General features: G+C 43.5%; 1 protein-coding gene across 2 annotated transcripts; it reads left to right on the forward strand.

Moving 5' to 3' along the window:
* Positions 1–5,660: 5,660 nt before the first annotated feature.
* LOC109887893 (zinc finger protein 133) lies at positions 5,661–20,918 on the forward strand. 2 transcript variants are annotated; one of them, XM_031793666.1, is made up of 8 exons: positions 5,661–7,833; positions 12,782–12,984; positions 14,061–14,165; positions 14,247–14,339; positions 15,859–15,969; positions 16,117–16,240; positions 17,074–17,728; positions 17,863–20,918. In XM_031793666.1, exons 1-7 carry the CDS (start codon positions 7,491–7,493, stop codon positions 17,355–17,357), a joined length of 1,263 nt encoding a protein of 420 aa, XP_031649526.1. In that variant the 5' UTR covers positions 5,661–7,490; the 3' UTR covers positions 17,358–17,728; positions 17,863–20,918. The 2 variants fall into 2 exon arrangements, with proteins under 2 accessions (XP_031649526.1, XP_031649525.1); XM_031793665.1 differs by having other exon boundaries at positions 7,166–7,833; positions 16,781–17,728.
* Positions 20,919–21,186: the final 268 nt, after the last annotated feature.

Consider the following 21,186-nt stretch of genomic DNA (forward strand, 5'->3'; position numbering starts at 1 on the left):
TTTTTATCGTGTGATTTTGTGTGTGGGGGGGGGGGGGGGGGAGGGGAGGAATGATTCAATGGTGTATAAGCAAAGTCTATTGAAAATATACAGAACAGGGTGAGTAAAATGGTCAGAGTGGGGTATTCTCTCATTTATGTCTGGAAGTAGCTGGCCAAAGTTAGCTTGGGTGCTTGACTGCCGTGAGGTCAAGAACGCTCCGATCAACCCTACTCCTCGGCCAGAGCGTCCAGCATGCGCTCTAAAAGCTATGATTTTATGAAGGCTTACAAAGGCCCAGAGTGCACTCTGGCACTTCAGAGTGAAGATATGAACGCTCATTAAGTAGATTTTGGGTTTTGATTTTGGGAATAAGAGATTTTAAAGTCTAAGTTTGAGATCAAATATGTCACCAATTGCTGTTCCAAAATAAATTAGAATGTCAGATCTTTTACCTAATAGTGGTGCTCTAAACATGCACAAATTCCCATTGGAACACAGCCACTTTAAAAGTGCAGGGCTTGTGCAAAGTGCCACACCTTCATCTCACAGGAAGCATATATATGTGAGGAGAAAGCTGAAAGCTCCATCAATCCATTGATGTAAATATATCCTCTAGCCGATTCCCAGTTCGTCCACTAGATAGCAATAGGAGATCACATGTCTCTTGGCCACTTGAAACCAGCTGCATCTGGTTTGCGTGAGTCACTGTCCCAAAATGTCTGAACTTATTTCTCAGCATGGGGGTTTCTTATGACAGTAGTAGGATTTGCTATCGATTTCCCAAAAAACAATGCCTGTAGCTTTCAAATAATATGTAACTTTCTATTTTCAAAACAACCGCTCAGAGTTTGACTTGTTAATCGGGTTCACTTTATTATTAGAAATTTGATTAAAATCTGATCCCATTAATGCAGAAATACAGAAAATCCTAAAGGGTTCACAAAATGTTCCCTTGCCACTGTAACTCTGCTGGCTAGGTTAATTTATTAACTGTGTTCTAGATACAGAGGTGGAGGCATCAGAGTCAAACTACTTGGAACTTGTCCAAACTCTTCTAGATGACCCAAAAAAGAGGGAACACTTCATCCAGGTTGGTGTGAGAACAATATTTCTAAAACAGACATTTAAATCAAGGAGGTAAACTAAACCGCAGTGCATGCGCAGTCTATTCCACTGAAATCTTACTCAGTACTGCTGAACCTCAACTTGTATGCATTACAGAGGAAACGTGCCATAACGACAGCGGGTGATTGCTTCTGACCAAAACACCAGTTGTAATTTGATGTTCTGTCTTCGAGGATGTTTTCAGAGGAATCCGGCCCCATGTTTGACACATCCCTGATGTGGGAGTTCCTCTCCAGACTGGAGAAGCTGCTTCCAACACCAACATTTCAACAGGTAGGTTCAATTTGGGAAGAGAGAATTTGTGGCAGTCTTGAATTTCTGATGTCTTTGTCTGTTGGTACTAACAGGAAGTTGCCCCACTGTGTATTATGTTGTCATATTGCTGAGTGTACCATAAATTCTTGTTACTTGGTCAATTGAATTTGTGGCACATTTTAAAACCACCTCCCGTTCTCAGACAGCATCATGGCTCAGACCTGCCCCCTCTATGCTGAAGGAGTGTGCACAGTCTGTGACTCAACCTCAGCCTTTGAAGACTCTCCTCCAACACCACAGATGCCATGGCCATTTGTTTGCTAATGGTAGGCTTTTTGTCCCAGCTCTGTTTTCATAAGTGGCAAATAAGATGTATTACATTTGAATCATAGTTGCATACCCTATACCCTATTACAGGGGCTGAGTCACTGGCTTGCTGGGGCTCTCTCATGCCGTCCCTGGAGGGGGTGCGTCACCTGAGTGGGTTGATTCACTGTTGTGGTCATCCTGTCTGGGTTGGCGCCCCCCCCTTGGGTTGTGCCGTGGCGGAGATCTTTGTGGGCTATACTCAGCCTTGTCTCAGGATGGTAAGTTGGTGGTTGAAGATATCCCTCTAGTGGTGTGGGGGCTGTGCTTTGGCAAAGTGGGTGGGGTTATATCCTTCCTGTTTGGCCCTGTCCGGGGGTGTCCTCGGATGGGGCCACAGTGTCTCCTGACCCCTCCTGTCTCAGCCTCCAGTATTTATGCTGCAGTAGTTTATGTGTCGGGGGGCTGGGGTCAGTTTGTTATATCTGGAGTACTTCTCCTGTCCTATTCGGTGTCCTGTGTGAATCTAAGTGTGCGTTCTCTAATTCTCTCCTCTCTTTCTTTCTCTCTCTCGGAGGACCTGAGCCCTAGGACCATGCCCCAGGACTACCTGACATGATGACTCCTTGCTGTCCCCAGTCCACCTGGCCATGCTGCTGTTCCAGTTTCAACTGACCTGAGCCCTAGGACCATGCCCCAGGACTACCTGACATGATGACTCCTTGCTGTCCCCAGTCCACCTGGCCATGCTGCTGCTCCAGTTTCAACTTCCACCTGACTGTGCTGCTGCTCCAGTTTCAACTGTTCTGCCTTATTATTATTCGACCATGCTGGTCATTTATGAACATTTGAACATCTTGGCCATGTTCTGTTATAATCTCCACCCGGCACAGCCAGAAGAGGACTGGCCACCCCACATAGCCTGGTTCCTCTCTAGGTTTCTTCCTAGGTATTGGCCTTTCTAGGGAGTTTTTCCTAGCCACCGTGCTTCTACACCTGCATTGCTTGCTGTTTGGGGTTTTAGGCTGGGTTTCTGTACAGCACTTTGAGATATCAGCTGATGTACGAAGGGCTATATAAATAAATTTGATTTGATTTGATTTGCATACCACCTGCTAGAGACTCACACATGTCAGCCACAGTTGAAAAGCTCCCACTAATCAATGACACTTGTTATACCGGCTGCAGACAACATGTCTGGAAGACTGATGGAGTGGTTTTGATCTGTAAGACGTGCCTCTGTTAATGTTAGCAGTCAAACAATTACCACAATGGACATTTGACAGCGTGGAGAGTGTAGTTGCATTCCTTTTCAGAGAAATTAGGCAATTATGTTTTTGTTTTAGTTTAGAAAATACCAATATTGGGCCTCCCGAGTGGTGCAGCAATCTAAGGCACTGCCTCACAGCGCTAGAGGCATCACTACAGACCCGGGTTCGATCCCAGGCTTTAGCACAACCAGCCGTGATCGGGAGTCACATAGGGCGGCGCACAATTGGCCCAGCTTCGTCCATGTTAGGTGACGGTTTGGCCGGGAGTGCTTTACCTGGCTTATCATGCTCTAGCGACTCCTTGTGGCAGGCCGGGCGCCTGCAGGCTGACCCTGGTCATCAGGTGAACAGTGTGTCCTCCGACACCTTGGTGTGGCTGGCTTCCGAGTTAAGCGGGCGGGTGTTAAGAGGCGCGGTTTGGCGGGTAAAGTTTCGAGGGACGCATGACTCGACCTTTGCCTCCCGAGTCCATTGGGGAGTTGCAGCGAGGAGACAATTGGTCAGAAAAAGGGGGTAAAGATTAAAAATAATAAAAAGAAAAGACAAATATTTGATTGTGTATGTTTTCTTTTTCCTTTCAGGTCATTCATCTTGTGTCGATGATTGCTTCCTCTCTTCTCTGTCTCACTCGCTCTCAGAGGGTGGAAGTGTCAAATTACAATAGAGGACATGAAGAACAGCTACAGACAAACACTGAGGAACCCTAGCAGTAGTGGCATTCCTAATATGCCTGGTTCCAAAGAAACTGTCAAGGTTTTAGATGGAGTCATGTCTTCAGATCAGGATGAAGGGCCTTCTGTGGATGTCGAGTCGGAGCATCTATATGAGGAAATGGTTTCGAGAAAAGGGAAACTCAAGACACTCACCAGGGAGCAAACGGTAGAAAGAAAGGTCCATGAGGTGTTTCACAGTCCTCAACGTCACAGTATGAATATTGGAAGGAAAAAACACTGTTGCCAACAGGTGGTTGACAACGTGTGATTTAGACCTTAAGCCCGTAGTGCTGCTGACCCAACTTGATGACAATGTTCTGATGACGGGATGACAATGTTCTGATGACATTTCTCCAAAAAGTACAATCTTTGTCCCCATGTGCAGTTGCAAACCGTAGTCTGGATTTTTTATGGCGGTTTTGGAGCAGTGGCTTCTTCCTTGCTGAGCGGCCTTTCAGGTTGTGCCGATATAGGACTCGTTTTACTGTGGATATAGATATTTTTGTACCCGTTTCCTCCAGCATCTTCACAAGGTCCTTTGCTGGTGTTCTGGGATTGATTTACACTTTTCACACCAAAGTACGTTCATCTCTAGGAGACAAAACACTTCTCCTTCCTGAGCAGTATGACGGCTGCATGGTCCCATGGTGTTTATACTTGCATACTATTGTTTGTACAGATGAACGTGGTACCTTCAGGCGTTTGGAAATTGCTCCCAATGATAAACCAGACTTGTGGAGGTCTACATTTTGTTTTCTGAGGTCTTGGCAGGTTTCTTTTTATTTTCCCATGATGTCAAGCAAAGAGGCACTGAGTTTGAAGGTAGGCCTTGAAATACATCCACAGGTACACCTCCAATTGACTCAAATAATGTCAATTAGCTTATCAGAAGCTTCTAAAACCATGACATCATTTTCTGGAATTTTCCAAGCTGTTTAAAGGAGCAGTCAACTTAGTGTATGTAAACTTCTGACCCACTGGAATTGTGATACAGTGAATTATAAGTGAAATAATCTGTCTGTAAACAATTGTTGGGAAAATGACTTGTGTCATGCACAAAGTAGATGTCCTAACCAACTTGCCAAAACTATAGTTTGTTGCCAAGAAATTTGTGGTGGTTGAAAAATGAGTTTTAATGACTCCAACCTAAGTGTATGTAAACCTCCGACTTCAACTGTATCTCTCTGTAGTTTTCTCCGTTAATCTTTCCCATAAAACATAGAACCACAGTCCCTGCCGCTCGCAGTCCCTGCCACTGAAAAACATCCCCACAGCATGTTTCCTCCAGATGTGACGCTTGGCATTCAGGCCAAAGAGTTCAGCCTTGGTTTCATCAGACCAGAGAATCTTGTTTCTCATGGTCTGAGAGTCCTTTAGGTGAATGTTGGCAAACTCCAAGCGGGCTGTCATGCCTTTTACTGAGGAGTGGCTTCTGGAAGGTTCTCCAATCTACACAGAGGAACGCTGGAACTCTGTCAGAGTGACCATTGGGTTCTTGGTCACCTCCCTGACCGAGGCCCTTCTCCCCCGATTGCTCAGTTTGGCCGTGTGACCAGCTCTAGGAAGAGTCTTGGTGGTTCCAAACTTCTTCCATTTAAGAATGATGGAGGCCACGGTGTTATTGGGGACCTTCAATGCTGCAGAAATGTTGTGGTACCCTTCCCCAGATCGGTGCCTCGACACAATCCTGTCTCGGAGCTCTACAGACAATCCCTTCGACCGCGTGGCTTGGTTTTTTGCTCTGACATGCACTCTCAACTGTGGTACCATATATAGACAGGTGTGTGCCTTTCCAAATCATGTCCAATCAATTTCATTTACTACAGGTGGACTCCAATCAAGTTGTAGAAACACCTCAAGGATGATCAATGGAAACAGGATGCACCTGAGCTCAATTTCGAGTCTCATCGGAAAAGGTCTGAATACTTATGTAAATAAGGTATTTCTGTTTAACTTTACAACAATTTCTAAACCTGTTTTTGCTTTGTCATTACTGGGTATTGTGTTTTTTAGATTGATGGGGATAAATAAATAATTTGATCAATTTTACAATACAACTAACGTTACAAAATGTAGAAAAAGTCAAGGTCTGAATACTTTCCGAATGCACAATATACAACAATACAGCAGTTTGTTTAATATCAAAAGTGTCACTATCTCAACAAAATACAATATTGTATCGATATTAACCGGTTTTGTATCTGTACTGACCATTTCAGGTGTGGCAATTTCTGCGTATTTTCCACTTTTCCAAATCAATGGATGCACAATCCGAAAATCATATGATACAATCCAGAATATCCGAATGTGTATATAATTGAGAAATGATACACGTCCGGTTTTGACACTTCTTGACCACATTTAGATTTTCAGAGTTTAGCTCATTCTCAAGCAGAGGCACACATGATAAAGAATCTCAGCTCAGTGACCATAAGGTCAGTTGATCCTCTTAAAGGGGCAGTGCAGCCCAAAACGTGATTTTCCTGTTGTTCATATATACTCTATTTGTTTCTACAGTATGAGGTTGGAATAATACTGAACTTGTGAAAATGATAATGCCCTTTTAGTGTAAGAGCTGTTTTAAAAAGACCACCTGAAATGTCTTGTTTTGCAAGGCAGCGGGTTTGGACTGCCTGGTGACATCACCAGACGGTATAAGTTAACAGACCAACAAAAAGTTTGCCCACCTGCCAATAATAGCTATACATCAGATTACATGTCCCTCCCATTAGGCTCCAATTAAACACAAGAATGGAGCGATATACAGGGAATACCAGTACCAGATCCATGTGCAGAGAGGTACGAGGTATTTGAGGTAGATATGTACATGAAGTCGGGGTAAAGTGACTAGGCATCAGGATAGATAATAATACAAGTCAAATAAAATAAAAACAGCAAATGATGAGTGTAATGTGTGGGAGTGTCAATGTAGTGTGTGTGTGAATATCAAGTAAAGTCTAGTAAGTGTGCATAGGATCAGTACAAGATAGTCAGTGCAAATAGTTTGTGTACCATTCATTGACTATATAGCAGTATGGCTATTTAGCAGTCTTATGGCTTGGGGTTAGAAGTTGTCTTGGAGCCTGTTGGTCCAAGAGCCGACGCTCTGGGACCATAGCCACAGGAAGCAGTTTGGGGGTGCTGCAACTTTTTTCCCCGCCTGCACTACAGATGGCTATCTCGGCCCGATTATACAGGACTAGTAAAGGCCCAGTACACTACTGCAGCACCCCTACTTCCTGCGGCTATGTGCCGGAAGGTAGCAGAGTGAACAGTGTATGGCTTGGGTGGATTCTTCGGGCCTCCCTCTGACATATAGGTCCTGGATGTCAGGGAGCTCGCCCCGGTAACACACCTCAGTGTCAAGGTTTTCAGAAGGCACTCCTTCAGAGAAGTTTTCAAAGTACATAATATACATAAAATGTGGAGCAGAAATGCTTCCCGGTAATGTGGAATTATGTCAGACATCACTTGTTCTACAGAATACATTTGCTATGATTGGATTGATACTATCTACTTGGCTGTTTTACAGAGAAACGGCCAACGGATGCTGTCCTTCGGCAAGTCCGTTTGTATTCCTTTCGATCTATTTCCTAACATCTTTCGATATGGCAATATTCAGATACGCAGGACGACTTCAAAGAGGACGACTTCAAAGAGGACCACCTGGAACTCGACCATTGCTTCTTGTAGATGACGTCATGTTTGGAAGTAGCCCACCACTTTGTTTAGGCGACCAAAGGTATTGAACGTAGCTACTAACACTGATATTAACCATGTGCTAACTTACTAGATTCTGTAGGCTACCATCAACAAAACTAATTCAACATTGTCGACAATGGCACTGGCGGACGATGTCGAATGGCCATGGTCGCCGGAGGAGACAAAGGCGCTGATCTCCGTATGGTCAGACGAACAGAATATTCTGAAAATGGAGCAAACGTGTAGAAACAAACATGTTTACAGGGAAATTTCGGAGCGGCTAAATGACCTTGGTGTCAAACGGACGTGGAAGCAGTGTCAAAATAAGATGAAGGCCTTGAAGTGGAGATACAGACAAACCCGCATAGTCCCAAGCAGTAGTGACCGAACAACCTTTCCATTATTTTCCGAACTGGACGAATTCCTCGCCGCCATGCCTGATCTGACTGAGTCCAAGGAAACTGGCGACGAGGAACATGGTAAGCAAAGGTTAAATGTGTAGTTTTCAGTGACACACCATCATCGCTAATTGCTTTCTTGAACTATGTATGGATATAAATGACAAAATGGAATAATATTATTTTATATTTCATCAAGATTTTCAAGAGTTTTGTTTGGCCGGGTAAGTGTCTGAATTATAGTGTGTGAGCGATGTCACAATTTAGGCCAGGATATGGGTGGGTATAATTTGTAGAACGTCTAAAGTACAAGGTTGCCAACAAACAACGCATACAACGTAGCTTGATCAATTCACCTAGATAAGCTTAGCTTAGCTTAGCTTATTTTTTAACGTTTGTCCAGAGTGAGGACAGAAAGTTTTAGGAATAAACGTGGCGAGTGAAACACGTAATTCAATAGCCCACTCACTACCCGGTATGTTATTCTGCCGCTATACAACTTTGTATTTACTTAGTTTTTGGAACGTTCCACAAATTATACCCACCCTTGTCACTTGGTTAGAATGGAAATTCGTCTTCAGCCTTTCCCAACACCCCGGACACACAGGTCCAATACTGCCGTTTTTTTAAATCGAAATATCAAAGTGCCTGGATTAGGACCTGCGCTGCTTCTTGTGTTAGGTATAGTCATACTCAACCCATGTTGTAGAGCATGAACCTGCAGCAGCGAATTACTGCTTTTATGTTTGCAGTGAACAACAGGGTGTTGTCCAGGTTCTTTGCACTCTGGGTGGGGGACACTGTGGAGTTGTCAATCGTGATGGAGAGGTCTTGAAGAGGGCAGGCCTTCCCCAGGAGGAAGAGCAGCTCCATCTAGTTGAGATTGAGGTGGGTGTCCGACTTCCAAGCTGAGATATCTTCCAGGCACTCAACGTGTTGCCACCTGGATGTTAGAAGGGGGGGGGGGGGAGAAAAGACCTAGTGTCATCCGCATAGCAATGAAAGGAGAGACCGTGTGACAATATGACTGAGCCAAGTGACTTGGTGTATAGAGAGAAGAGGAGAGGGCCTAGAACCAAGCCCTGGTCACCTGATAGGAGCGGCCTGCCATGTAGGATGCAATCAAAGAGCCTGAGACGCCCAGCCCTGGTGGTCCACAGTGTCAAAGGCAGAGGATACATCTAGGAGGATGAGAACAGAGGAGAGAGAGTCAGCTTTGGCAGCGCTGAGAGCCTCTGTTACACAGAGAAGAGCTGTCTCCGGTTGAATGACTCCTTGAAGTTTGACCGCTTCGGGTCGGGAAGATCGTTCTGAGAGAGAGATGGCGAGAGAGTTGGTTAGAGAAAGTATGCTTAAGTGTTTTGGAAGGAAAAGAAAGAAGGGATACCTGTCTGTAGTTTTTTAAGTCAGAGGAGCCGAGTGTTGGTTTCGTGAGGAGCGGATGTCGTGTCAACCTTTTCAAAGGGATTGACCATGTTGTCCGCAGAAAGGGGGGGGGGGGGGGGGTGATGATTAAGGAAACAGGAGAAGGTGGAAAAGAGTATCCTAGGGTTAGAGGCAGAAGCTTGACATTTTGAAAATAGAAAGTGGCTTTAGCAATGGATACAGAGGAAGAGAAGCTAGAGAGGAGGGAGGGAAAGAATGACCGGTCCTCTGTAAGTTTAGTTTTCCACCATTTTCACTCAGCTGCCAACCGCCCTGTTCTGTAAGCTTGCAATGAGTCACTCAGCCACAGAGGGGAGGGCCAAGCTGGCTGGGAGGAAAGGGGACAGTGTGAGCAGTGGAGGCTGGTGGGAGGAGCTGTAGGAGGATGGGCTCTTTCTTTTGGCTGGAATGGAATAAAAGGAACGAAGTCAAGCACGTGGTTTCCATATGTTTGATACCGTTCCATTTATTCCACTCCAGCCAATACAATGAGCCCATCCCCCTATAGCTCCTCCCACCAGTCTCCACTGAGTGCGAGTCATAGGATGCGGAAAGGGAGGGGAGTAGGGTGGAAGAGGCAGAATCAGGATACAGGAGGGAGAAGGATTTACCAAAAGGTAGATATGATAGGATAGAAGAGGAGATAGTAGTGGGAGAGAGAGAGCGAGCGAAGATTGTGACAGTGCATTACCATCTGGGTATCTGGGGGTGGGTTTCAGTGAGATTAGTAGGCAAAAGTATTGCCTGCCTTGTGAGTGGGAAGGGACGTGGAAAGGGTGAGGTCAAAAGAGGCAAGGATGGGAAAGAGAGCATTGAAAGAAATTAATTGAAGCCAGACGTTGGGAGGTTGAAGTCGCCGAGTACGAAGAGTGGTGAGCCATTGTCAAGAAATGAGTATATCATGGTGACCAAAATTCCATCCCACCAAAACAGGCTGAAATTTCAGGTGTTATTTTCATACAGCTTTTACACTAAAGGGCATTATCATAATTTTCACATTGTCACAGTATTATTCCTACCTCATAGTGTAGAAATATACACTGAGGATACAAAACATTAAGAACACTTGCTCATTCCATGACAGACTGACCAGGTGAAAGCTATGATCCCTAAATGATGTCACTTGTTTAATCCACTTTTCTTTTGGTTTAAGCCTTGTGACAATTGAGACATGGATTGTATATGTGGGCCATGGGCAAGACAAAAGATTGAAGTGCCTTTGAACGGGGTATGGTAGTAGGTGCCAGGCGCTTCGGTTTGTGTCAAGAACTGCAATGTTGCTGGGTTTTTCACACTCAACAGTTTCCCTTGTGTATCAAGAATGGTGCATCAATATTAGGAAGGTGTTCTTAATGTTTGATATACTGAACAAAAATATAAACGCAACATGCAACAATTTCATGAGATTTACTGTGTTGTTCCCCACAAATGTGCTTCATTACAGACAGCAATACTCATCAGTTTTATCAGCTGTCCGTGGTAGAGGTCGGCCGATTAATTAGGGCCAATTTCAAGTTTTCATAACAATTGGTAATCGGTATTTTTGGACACCGATTTGCCTATTTATTTATTATTAAAAAAAAATATATTACACCTTTATTTAACTAGGCAAGTCAATTAAGAACACATTCTTATTTTCAATAACGGTGGGTTAACTGCCTTGTTCAGGGGCAGAACGACAGATTTTTACCTTGTCAGCTCGGGGATTCGTTTTTGCAACCTTCCAATTACTAGTCCAACTCTCTAACCACCTGTGTTACATTGCACTCCACAAGGAGCCTGCGTGGCAGGCTGACTAACTGTTACGCGAGGGCAGCAAGAAGCCAAGGTAAGTTGCTAGCTAGCATTAAACTTATCTTTTTTTAAAACAATCAATCTTAACATAATCACAAGTTAACTACACATGGTTGATGATATTACTAGTTTATCTAGCGTGTCCTGCATTGCATATAATCGATGCGGTGCCAGTTAATTTCTCATCGAATCACAGCCTACTTTGACAAACGGGTGATGATTTAACAAGCGCATTAGCGAAAAAAGCACTGTCGTTGCACCAATGTATCTAACCATAAACATCAATGCCTTTCTTTAAAATCAATACACAAGTATATATTTTTAAGGGTAGATGCAGCATTTTCGGCCGCCTGGCTCATTGCGAACTGTGTGAAGTCCATTTATTCCTAACAAAGGCCGTAATTAATTTGCCAGAATTGTATATAATTATGACATAACATTGAAGGTTGTACAATGTAAGAGCAATATTTAGACTTAGACTAGATAAAATACGGAATGGTTCCGTATTTCACTGAAAGAATAAGCGTTTTATTTTTTAAATGATAGTTTCCGGATTTGACCATGTTAATGACCTAAGGCTCGTATTTCTGTGTATTATTATGTGATAATTACGTCTATGATTTGATATTTGATAGAGCAGTCTGACTGAGCAGCAGCAGGCTCGTAAGCACTCATTCAAACAGCATTTTCCTGCGTTTGCCAGCAGCTCTTCGCAATGCTTCAAGCATTGCGCTGTTTATGACTTCAAGCCTATCAACTCCCGAGATTAGGCTGGTGTAACCGATGTGAAATGGCTAGCTAGTTAGCGGGGTGCGTGCTAATAGCATTTCAAACGTCACTCGCTCTGAGACTTGGAGTAGTTGTTCCCCTTGCTCTGCAAAGGCCGCGGCTTTTGTGGAGCGATGGGTAACGCTGCTTCGAGTGTGGCTGTTGTCGATGTGTTCCTGGTTCGAGCCCAGGTAGGGGCAAGGAGAGGGATGGAAGCTATACTATTACACTGGCAATACTAAAGTGCCTATAAGAATATCCAATAGTCCAGCGCCTCTGGATTGAGAGCAGTTGTGGGGGGGGGGGGGGGGGGCGGCTAAGTGCCTTGCTCAAGAACACAACAGCAGGGCCCAGTTTTTCAAAACTAGTTTTAGAAATCGAATTTAATTAAATGTTAGAATGGGGTATTTCAACACAGAAAAATGTGATGCTGATTCTCAGAATAGGGATTCATATTTGGTAGTCCAATCTGACCTTTTATTCAGGAATAAATGTTGTTTTTGCATTTTTCAAAACCCAAAGGCTGAGATTAGGATTGTTTTGATGCCGTTAATCTTGATCCTGCTGGAAGGGTGGCTACAGCATGGATTTAGAAAGTTGAATGGCACCACAAGCAAGATATTTTCAATTTAACGAAGGGTGGGAGGTTTTGATTATTATTATTTTTTTTTCTTCATCTGAAAACCAAAGCTTCATTATGTTAAATTTACTGCAGTATAGGTACAGTATGTGGTCAGTTGTTATATTGAGAAGTATCAAATAAAGGCATGTACTTACATGTAAGTGGAATGCAGGCTCTATTTAAACAAACAAAAAAATCTTAGTTACCTATATTCATGTAGGCTCAAGTCTGTTTCACTATGAAAGTGGAGAAGTAGTAAATAACCTGTCCAGTGGAAGGTAAATCTCTAGGCTACTGCCACCCACATTTAGCTAGCCAGCAACAAAACATCACGGGGATGTGTGAGATCTGCTCATCTGTACGCTGCAATTTCAAAAAAGTGTGACCTGGAACGTCAACAAAGCATTTCTTTCCTACCAGGTCGTCCTCTTCCTCTGTCGTCTCTGCGTCTTCTGGTTCCTCCACTGCGGCTGGTGTCCGCAGCTCTATGGCAAGTTGTTCAGCGCAGAGACACAATGGACTACGGGTTGGTGGAGGAGTTTGTGACCACTGTGTTGGAGATAACCCCTGATCTGATGAGTTACAGAGAGAAAGCCCAGCTCGTTATGGGACTGCAAGCACAGGTGAGAAATTAAGAGGGGTGTAGTTGAGGTAGAAAATTGGGTGACCTTGTGTTGTCAAAATCCCCCTACAGAAATCGATGTTTGTTTCGTCCTCTACAGTATTTATTATTCATTATTTTACCAGGTAAGCTGACTGAGAACACGGTCTCATTTGCAGCAACGACCTGGGGAATAGTTCAAGTGGAGAGGAGGGGGATGAATGAGCCAATTGTAAACTGGGGATTATTAGGTGACCGTGATGGTTTAAGGGCCAGATTGGGTATTTAGCCAGGACACCGGGGTTAACACCCCTACTCTTACGATAAGTGCCATGGGATCTTTAATGACCTCAGAGAGTCAGGACACCCGTTTAACGTTCCATCAGAAAGACTGCACCCTACACAGGGCAGTGTCCTGGAGGATTGGGATTTTTTTTAGACCAGGGGAAAGAGTTCCTCCTACTGGCCCTCCAACACCACTTCCAGCAGCATCTGGTCTCCCATCCAGGGACTGACCAGGACCAACCCTGCTTAGCTTCAGAAGCAAGCCAGCAGTGGTATGCAGGGTAGTATGCTGCTGACTAAAGTAAGGGCCCTTACAACACTACCATATTTCTATGTGAAGGTACGCCGTATAACTGATTTACAATGGGCTTTGCAGGAGGCGAGGCAGGTTGCGCTAGTCCCACATGGCCAATCATATTAGCCGCACACTCTGATCATGCCGCCTGTTGTCAAGGTCTGGATGGATAGGCGCAGGAGAAGGACTAGTCGGATAAGTCATTTTATCAAATAACAACAACATGAATTGTTGCAAGACACTAAACAGAAGCTTTCTATGCTGTATTGTATTGACGTTTTGATTTAGCTTGCACGCTAGGTGCCCCTGCTAGCCAAACAGCTGTGGTCTTCTCAATGAAAATAAGCACCTTGTGGGCGTAGCCAATATGACGACGGAGTGATGTGGCTTCTCTTAATACAGGCTTCGGCTGTACTTTAGTATATACCACCGACTGTAATATTCCTACATCGTACTCACCCAGATTGGTTTGCGTCCAAAATGTTTCAGTGTTAACCCTAACACCTGTTTGTTGACAGCTGGTTCTGGAATTGTGTCGCTTTGATCATTCAGCCGACCCGGAGACCATCCAGCCACACCTGAGCAGGATGAGGACCTGCATCATCACTCATAGAGAAAAGGAGGTGAGTGCCAGTCTGTGATCAAGACTTGTAACTCTGCCGGCCAGGTTAATTGACCTACTGTGTTATGTATACTTTCTGTAGATAGATACAGAGGTGGAGGCATCAGAGTCAAACTTCTTGGAACTTGTCCAAACTCTTCTAGATGACCCACTTGAGAGGGAACACTTCTTCCAGGTTGGTGTGAGAACAATATTTCTGCTAAACTCACATTGAAATCAAGGAGGTAAACTGAACCGCAGTGTGTGGCTGTTGAACACACTGAACCGGTGTGGCTGTTGAACAAGTTGAGACTAAATGACTTGTTGTTATCTTAGATTTTAAACTGTCATGGTCAAAACATATAGATTCAATGGTTGTAAAGCTGGGGAGGGGTCTGTCCGTAATAAAGAGGTGCTCTGCTTTTTTGACACCACACTCCAAAAAGCAAGTCCTGCAGGCTCTAGTTTTGTCTTAACGTGATTATTGTCCAGTCATATGGTCAACTGCTGCAAAGAAAGACCTCGTTAAGCTGCAGCTGTCCCAGAACAGAGCGATACGTCTTAGGTACGTCAGAGGGCTAATATAAATACTATTCATGCCAGTCTCTCTTGGCTAAGAGTTGAGGAGAGACTGACTGAATCGCTTGTGTTGAACATTAATGTTAACATAATCAACAGCACTGACACGCACAGTTCCCCCACCAGACATGTCACCAGGTGTCTTTTCACACTCCCCAAATCCAGAACAAATTCAGGAAAGCGGACAGTGTTATATAGAGCCATTATTGCATGGAGCTCCCTTCCATCTCATATTGCTTAAATGAACAGCAAACCTGGTTAAAAAAAAAACCCAGCTAAAGCAACACCTCGCGGCGCAACGCCTCTCCCCTATTGGACCTCGATAGTTTGTGTGTATGTATTGATATGTAGGCTACGTGTGCCGTTTTTAAGATGTATGTAGTTCTGTCCTTGAGCTGTTCTTGTCTATTAATGTTCTGTATTATGTCACGTTTCAACAGCTAATGAGGATCCTAATAAAATACCAAAAATGGTATTCCATTGAAATCCTCATCACTCCCACTACTCAGTACTGCCGGATTGCAACTTGTAGCTAATATTGAGTTGATGTTGTTAGGTTCTGGACAAACGGAGTTAAAAACTCAAACGGACAACTTGGAAAAATCTCAAACCAAGTTTATTCACCCACTGGGTCATACAGCTGCGAAGACGAGGCATGATTACACAAGCACATGTATTTATAACCTTATAATAGGCGGGGTCAACTCTTTGCACGTCTAGACAGCCAATACTTCTCTGTTGCTAGGCAGGACCTTAATTGGGTCCTCTCACTGCCGGACGCTAGAACCGTCGTGTGCGTGAAGGTATGTGAGAGGACTGTAGTAGGAGGGTTGTTGTGGTGGGCCCCTCTGCCCCCCCCCCAGACATTTCCTCTCACTTCATCAGTTGACTTGACAATCTTCGCTCCTCCCGCAGCTGGCCTGCCTTATCAGTCTTAACTATTGCCCTTTGCCTCCCTCCTTAGAAACAAGAAGTTCAATCAATAAGTTCTAGTATGGAAACATGAAGAAGTATATTTCAAGCTGGAATCCAACAACGTACAGCTTCTAATGATGTCAATAGGATGCCTCACACTCAATTAATAATGCATTTCATCTGTTGCACACCACTCAGATGCACTTTAATGTGTCTTCTAGGAAGTTTTTCCAGAGGAATTTGGCCCCATGTATGACACGGCACTGCAGACTCTGATGTGGGAGTTCCTCTCAAGGCTGGAGAAACTGCTCCCAACACCAACATTTCAACAGGTATGAGCAATTTGGGAAGAGCCGGCGGTGTCAGCCTTGGCCGATGTTTGAATTGATGTTGTTATATTGCTGAGTGTACCATACATTCTTGTTGTTATTTGGCCAATTGAATTTGTTGCACATTTTAAAACCACCTCCCGTTCTCAGACAGCATCCTGGCTCAGACCTGCCCCCTCTATGCTGAAGGAGTGTGCACAGTCTGTGACTCAACCTCAGCCTTTGAAGACTCTCCTCCAACACCACAGATGGCATGGCCATTTGTTCGCTAATGGTATGCTTTTTTTTTCCCCAGCTCTGTTTTCATAACAGTAGAAAATAAATGTTTTGTAACATTTTTAAATCATGTTTGTAACCACCTGCTCAGAGACGAACAGGCCTGCTACACTGGACGTGTAACGTTTGCAGAGCGTGAGATGTTCCTGGTGTTTGAAAGGAAACCTGGGCGGAAGCAGCGTGGTTCTGCATTCATTTACGCTTGATATGTTCTTTTCAAGATAACGATTTGGTAAAGAGCTGAGGCATGGGGCTGGAAAGATTAAATCATTCATATTCCTAAACAGAGTTACGGATGCAAGGACTGACCATCCGTGATACCAAAATAGATTTAACCATGTTTTGAGGCTATACAGTGTTTTACAATTGCGTTTTTTACAAACAATCTAATATTTGGGGTTCTGATGAACTAAGCTCATGAAGCATTTATAAGTTATATTCTTCAAGAATCAATGGGTATGTAATGGATTTAAAGGTATAAAAAGAAAACGTAGCAATCACAATAAGACATTTTATTTAATCTCTTTTCCACTTTCAGCTCATTCATCTTGTGCTGATGATTTCATCCTCTCTTCACTGTCTCACAAGTTCTCAGAGAAGGTGGAAATGGACATTGATGAAGCACGCTCACATAGCCAGTCTGTAGCCACATGGGCACCCAGAAAAGAAAGGGACACTTTGATAGAGCAAGATAATGCAGAGAAGGAGCTGGGGATGAGTTTGGACACGGTTAAGAAGACAGTGGAAATGACGGATAGAAGGAACGAAGAATGGGGAGAGGAGAACTATGAGGAGAGACTGCAGCATCAGTTGGCTTATAATGTTTTACAGGTCGAGGTTGTCGATGGAGAAGACATGTCCTCAACGTCATCGACGACAGCCGACAACGTCGGACAGATCTGGACCCCAAAGGAAACGGAAGCGCTGATCTCTGTATGGTCAAAGAAACCGATTCTTCAGGAGATGGAACGGAGTTACAGAAAAAAACATGTGTACGGCGACATTTCAGAGCAGGTGAAGGAGCTTGGCGTCAAAAGGACTCGGAAGCAGTGTCAAACAAAGATAAAGGACATGAAGCACAGCTACAGACGAGCACTGAAGAACCCAAGCAGTAGTGGCCGAGCGACCTGTCCGTTCTTTTCTGAACTGCACACCTTTCTCGCTGCCACGCCTGATGCAACTGATACCCAGTTGGCTGAGTCGAAGGAAACGGTCAAGGTTTCGGATCCAGAAGTCATGTTCTGCGATCAGGATGAAGGGCCTTCTGTGGATGTCAAGTTAGAGAATCTACATGAGGAAATGGCTTCCGGGGTGAGAGCAGACGCTAGGAAAGGGGGCGAGGCTTTTCACAGCCCTCAGAGTGACAGCAGGGTGAAAATCGGAGGAATATCCCACCGTTGCGAACAGATGGTCGAAGACGCATCAGATTTGGACCTTCAGCCCGTAGTGATGTTGACGCAACTTGATGAGACCCTTCTGATGACCGGTGAGTAAAACATTTTGATATATCACTTAAAATAATATATTCATTTATGGACGTTTTACGTGTGTGGAAAATGTCATTCCAAGTCTCAAGTTAGGGGTGAGTGACAACCTTCTGTATCCTCCTCTCAACACCAGGTGGTGATCCTCGTCCTGCTTCCCATACTACGGGGCAGTCTTCGAAAAGAAGCAAGCGCGCCAAAATATGCTCCTTTTGTGGGAAGAGTTTTGTTGAAGCAAAGGATTTGACAACACACATGAGATCTCACACAGAGCAGAGCCCTCACCAGTGCACCCAGTGTGGGGAAGGCTTTGACCATCCGGACGACTTACGAAAACATTGGCAGAATGATTGTGAGGAGATGATGAAACAGGTCAATGAACATCAGCATGGAAAGGACAGGATCTCGGGAGAGTCCAGTTATGCAAGTACTGATCCTAAAACATGCCATCTATGCCACGAGACCTTTGAAATTCAGTGTGTGTTGAAAAACCGTCTTATTGTGTTTCACAAAGGCAAAAGCCTTTATAAGTGTCCTCTGTGTATGAAGGGTTTTGGGTACCTCCGTAATTTGGAGAAAGACCAGAGTAAAAAAAGAGGTTGTCCTACAAGTGGTGCCGTCAAAAAAAGGAAGGAGTTTGGGGAAAATGGAAATGTTGCCGGACTGAACTCGACCCCCAACAAGTGCCCTGACGTCTTCAAGTGCTCCTTTTGTGAAGAGATCTTTTCTCGGTGCATGGACCTGAAGAGCCACTACAGTCGTACTCATCAATTTACTGGCCCGTTCCCCTGCCCTTCTTGTCAGACGACTTTTGTTTCGTTAACTGAGCTGCGCTTACATCAGAGAAATGAGTCCACTCCTTACCAGTGCTCTTTGTGCCAGCGCTCATTCTTATCACTCGACAAGCTGACTGTTCATGAGAGAATTCACACAGGGGAAAAACCATACCTCTGTGCTGAGTGTGGAAAAGGTTTCCGGGATGCAAAAACCCTGGAAGAACACTCTAAGATTCATGTTGAGGGAGAACTCCACACCTGCTCCCATTGTGGGAAAAGTTTCAAGCGAAAAGAACTATTGAAACAACACATGTTAAATCACAGAGATGCCGCTTTCATCTGCCCAGACTGTGGGAAGAAGTTTTTTCGGTTGGTATGGTTAAGAAGGCATATGTTAATCCACACTGGCGAGAGACCGTTCCTCTGTGATCTCTGCGGGAAAGGTTTCAAATCTACAGTTGAATTGAGATTGCACACCCGGACACACACTGGAGAACGGCCATTCAAGTGTCCAGAATGTGGAACAAGTTTTAAGCAAAAGTGTCATCTGCAGATACATCGGCGGACACACACAGGGGAGCGGCCGTATCCGTGCACCATGTGCGATAAACGCTTTTATGTCAGCAAAGATAGAAAACGACATATGCTCATCCATACTGGAGAGAAGCCGTTTAAATGTCAAGTGTGTGGCATGGCGTTCAACCGTAAAGGGCATTTGAGGGTACACCAACAAACCAAGAGGTGTTCATATAGGCACACAAGTCCCCTACGTAACACATCATTATAATAAGTGGTTTCCTGACTGACAGAACTATACCTGTTCCTGTAAGCCACATTTTAAGATGTGCGTCCCGTCAAGTAATAATATGAAGTTAAGAAAAAGTACTTTACAAAGTGACAACAACAATATAAACCATGGAGTAGTAGCCTATGTTTGTTTTTTGTTACAATGATGGATTTTGTAAAAAACAAAAACTTAAAAGGACTGTTATTAAATTGTTTTTTAAAGGCACGGGCATAGCGTTTGGTTATTTTAGTTATTTAGTTGGGTCATTCCTAGTCTGCGGTGCCTTTTGGACCTTCTAACTTTTGAGGGAAAAGTATCTTTAGATTTTTTTGTTGTATTCTATCAGAAAAATGACACGTTTGACTTTTTGAAAAACATATTGGTCAAGCTCGGGCACTTAAATGTTTAGGTGCATTTTCCAACCGGTTAGGTACATAATCCTAACAGTGTCAACATAACTGGAAATTTGGAGCCTAAATTAGCCATAGCTCTGAGAGAGCAAGATTGAGGTAGCATAATGGTGAACACTTGAACCGGATTTTAACTTCCCTATCAAACGTTTTAGCATTTTGAGGAATTTGAGTGGGACATACAGAATAACAACATGGAAAAATAGATAAGTGTTTATTTATTTAGCTTTGCACCATTGTTTTCCCACCCAAAAAAAGTATGACACTTCCTGAATAGAGAGAAATAGTAAATATTGGTGTTGTTTTGTAGGCACTAACTCCATGGTTCGTTGGACAAAGCCTATGGGGGGAAATTAATGGCGTCTTTTGTAGGGGTTTTGGATAAACGCCGAAAATAAGGTCTGTGGTAAACACAGGCTTAGGAGATCTGACCTGTTTTTGTTCTATGAGATAATCTTCGTCAGCTAACTAGACTTTGAGGTTTGAAACATTTATGTAATAATAAACCAAACGTATATAAGATCTCCTAAGCCTGTGTTAACCTCCGACCTTATTATCGGCATTTAACCCAAAAACCCTATTCTTTCCCCATTTGAATTTTCCCCCATAGGAATGTCTGCTTTAAAGGACTACAAGCTGGCAAGCTCTATGTGGTGTCTTTGTAGGAAGGGGCTGTTTTTAAAGGAGCAGTACAACAATAACAGGGTGGGAAGTGGCATCAGGGACACACAGAATATCTTAAATAAAATAATGAATACAATAATCATGAGAAAAACTTTTGAAGAGAGAGAAATGAACTAGGACTATAAAATAATTAAGAAAGCTTTTAAATATTTTAATGGGTTCTTTTTCTCATGGACGTTGATGGATAACACTCGAGTTCATGGCAAAAAACACCTACATCCACTGAAAAAAAGTGTGCAAAATGCATACAATTACCTTTCAAGATCCACATTTTTGTGTTTTCACGGTAAGACACTTGACCTTTTTATATTTAAAGCTTTTTGGAATCAACATTTTACACTAAATAAGAAGTGATAGTTCCTGGGAACAGAAAAAGCACCACATTGTAGGAATGACCCTGATGTTTCTGGCCTGCATTTCAGTCATATTGCACAGATTATCAGACTCAAGTCATATCGATAGGGTGCTTCAATTGTTCAACACCACCTCAACATACATTTTTTGGGGTGAACGAAATAAAATGATAATAAAGGGGTGTGTTTCTTGTTATTGGGAGGAAGAGGGGGGGAGTATGATTCAATGTTTTATGATCTAATTCAATGTTAAAGTCCATTTTCAGCAGTAAACATTTTAATTCATAGGTCTATGATGGAACATGAAGGCACTCTTTCATTCAAGTTTTCAAAGTACTTCATAAATGTAAAATGTATTGCCTAATTAAATAAGACATGCTTTTCTGTAATCTCTGAAATATGGAATTATGTCAGACCTCGCCACTTCTATAGAATACATGTATTATGATC

This window comes from Oncorhynchus kisutch, linkage group LG17 (assembly GCF_002021735.2).
Source record: "Oncorhynchus kisutch isolate 150728-3 linkage group LG17, Okis_V2, whole genome shotgun sequence".
NCBI classification, from domain to species: Eukaryota; Metazoa; Chordata; class Actinopteri; order Salmoniformes; family Salmonidae; genus Oncorhynchus; species Oncorhynchus kisutch.

Excerpts from the sequence above, each read along its gene's own strand:
- LOC109887893 (XM_031793665.1), top strand. The coding sequence starts at position 7,491 with ATGGCACTGGCGGACGATGTCGAATGGCCATGGTCGCCGGAGGAGACA. Across the intron at positions 12,985-14,060 it reads TTATGGGACTGCAAGCACAG|CTGGTTCTGGAATTGTGTCG; the intron begins GTGAGAAATTAA and ends GTTTGTTGACAG. Across the intron at positions 16,241-16,780 it reads TGGCCATTTGTTCGCTAATG|CTCATTCATCTTGTGCTGAT; the intron begins GTATGCTTTTTT and ends TTCCACTTTCAG.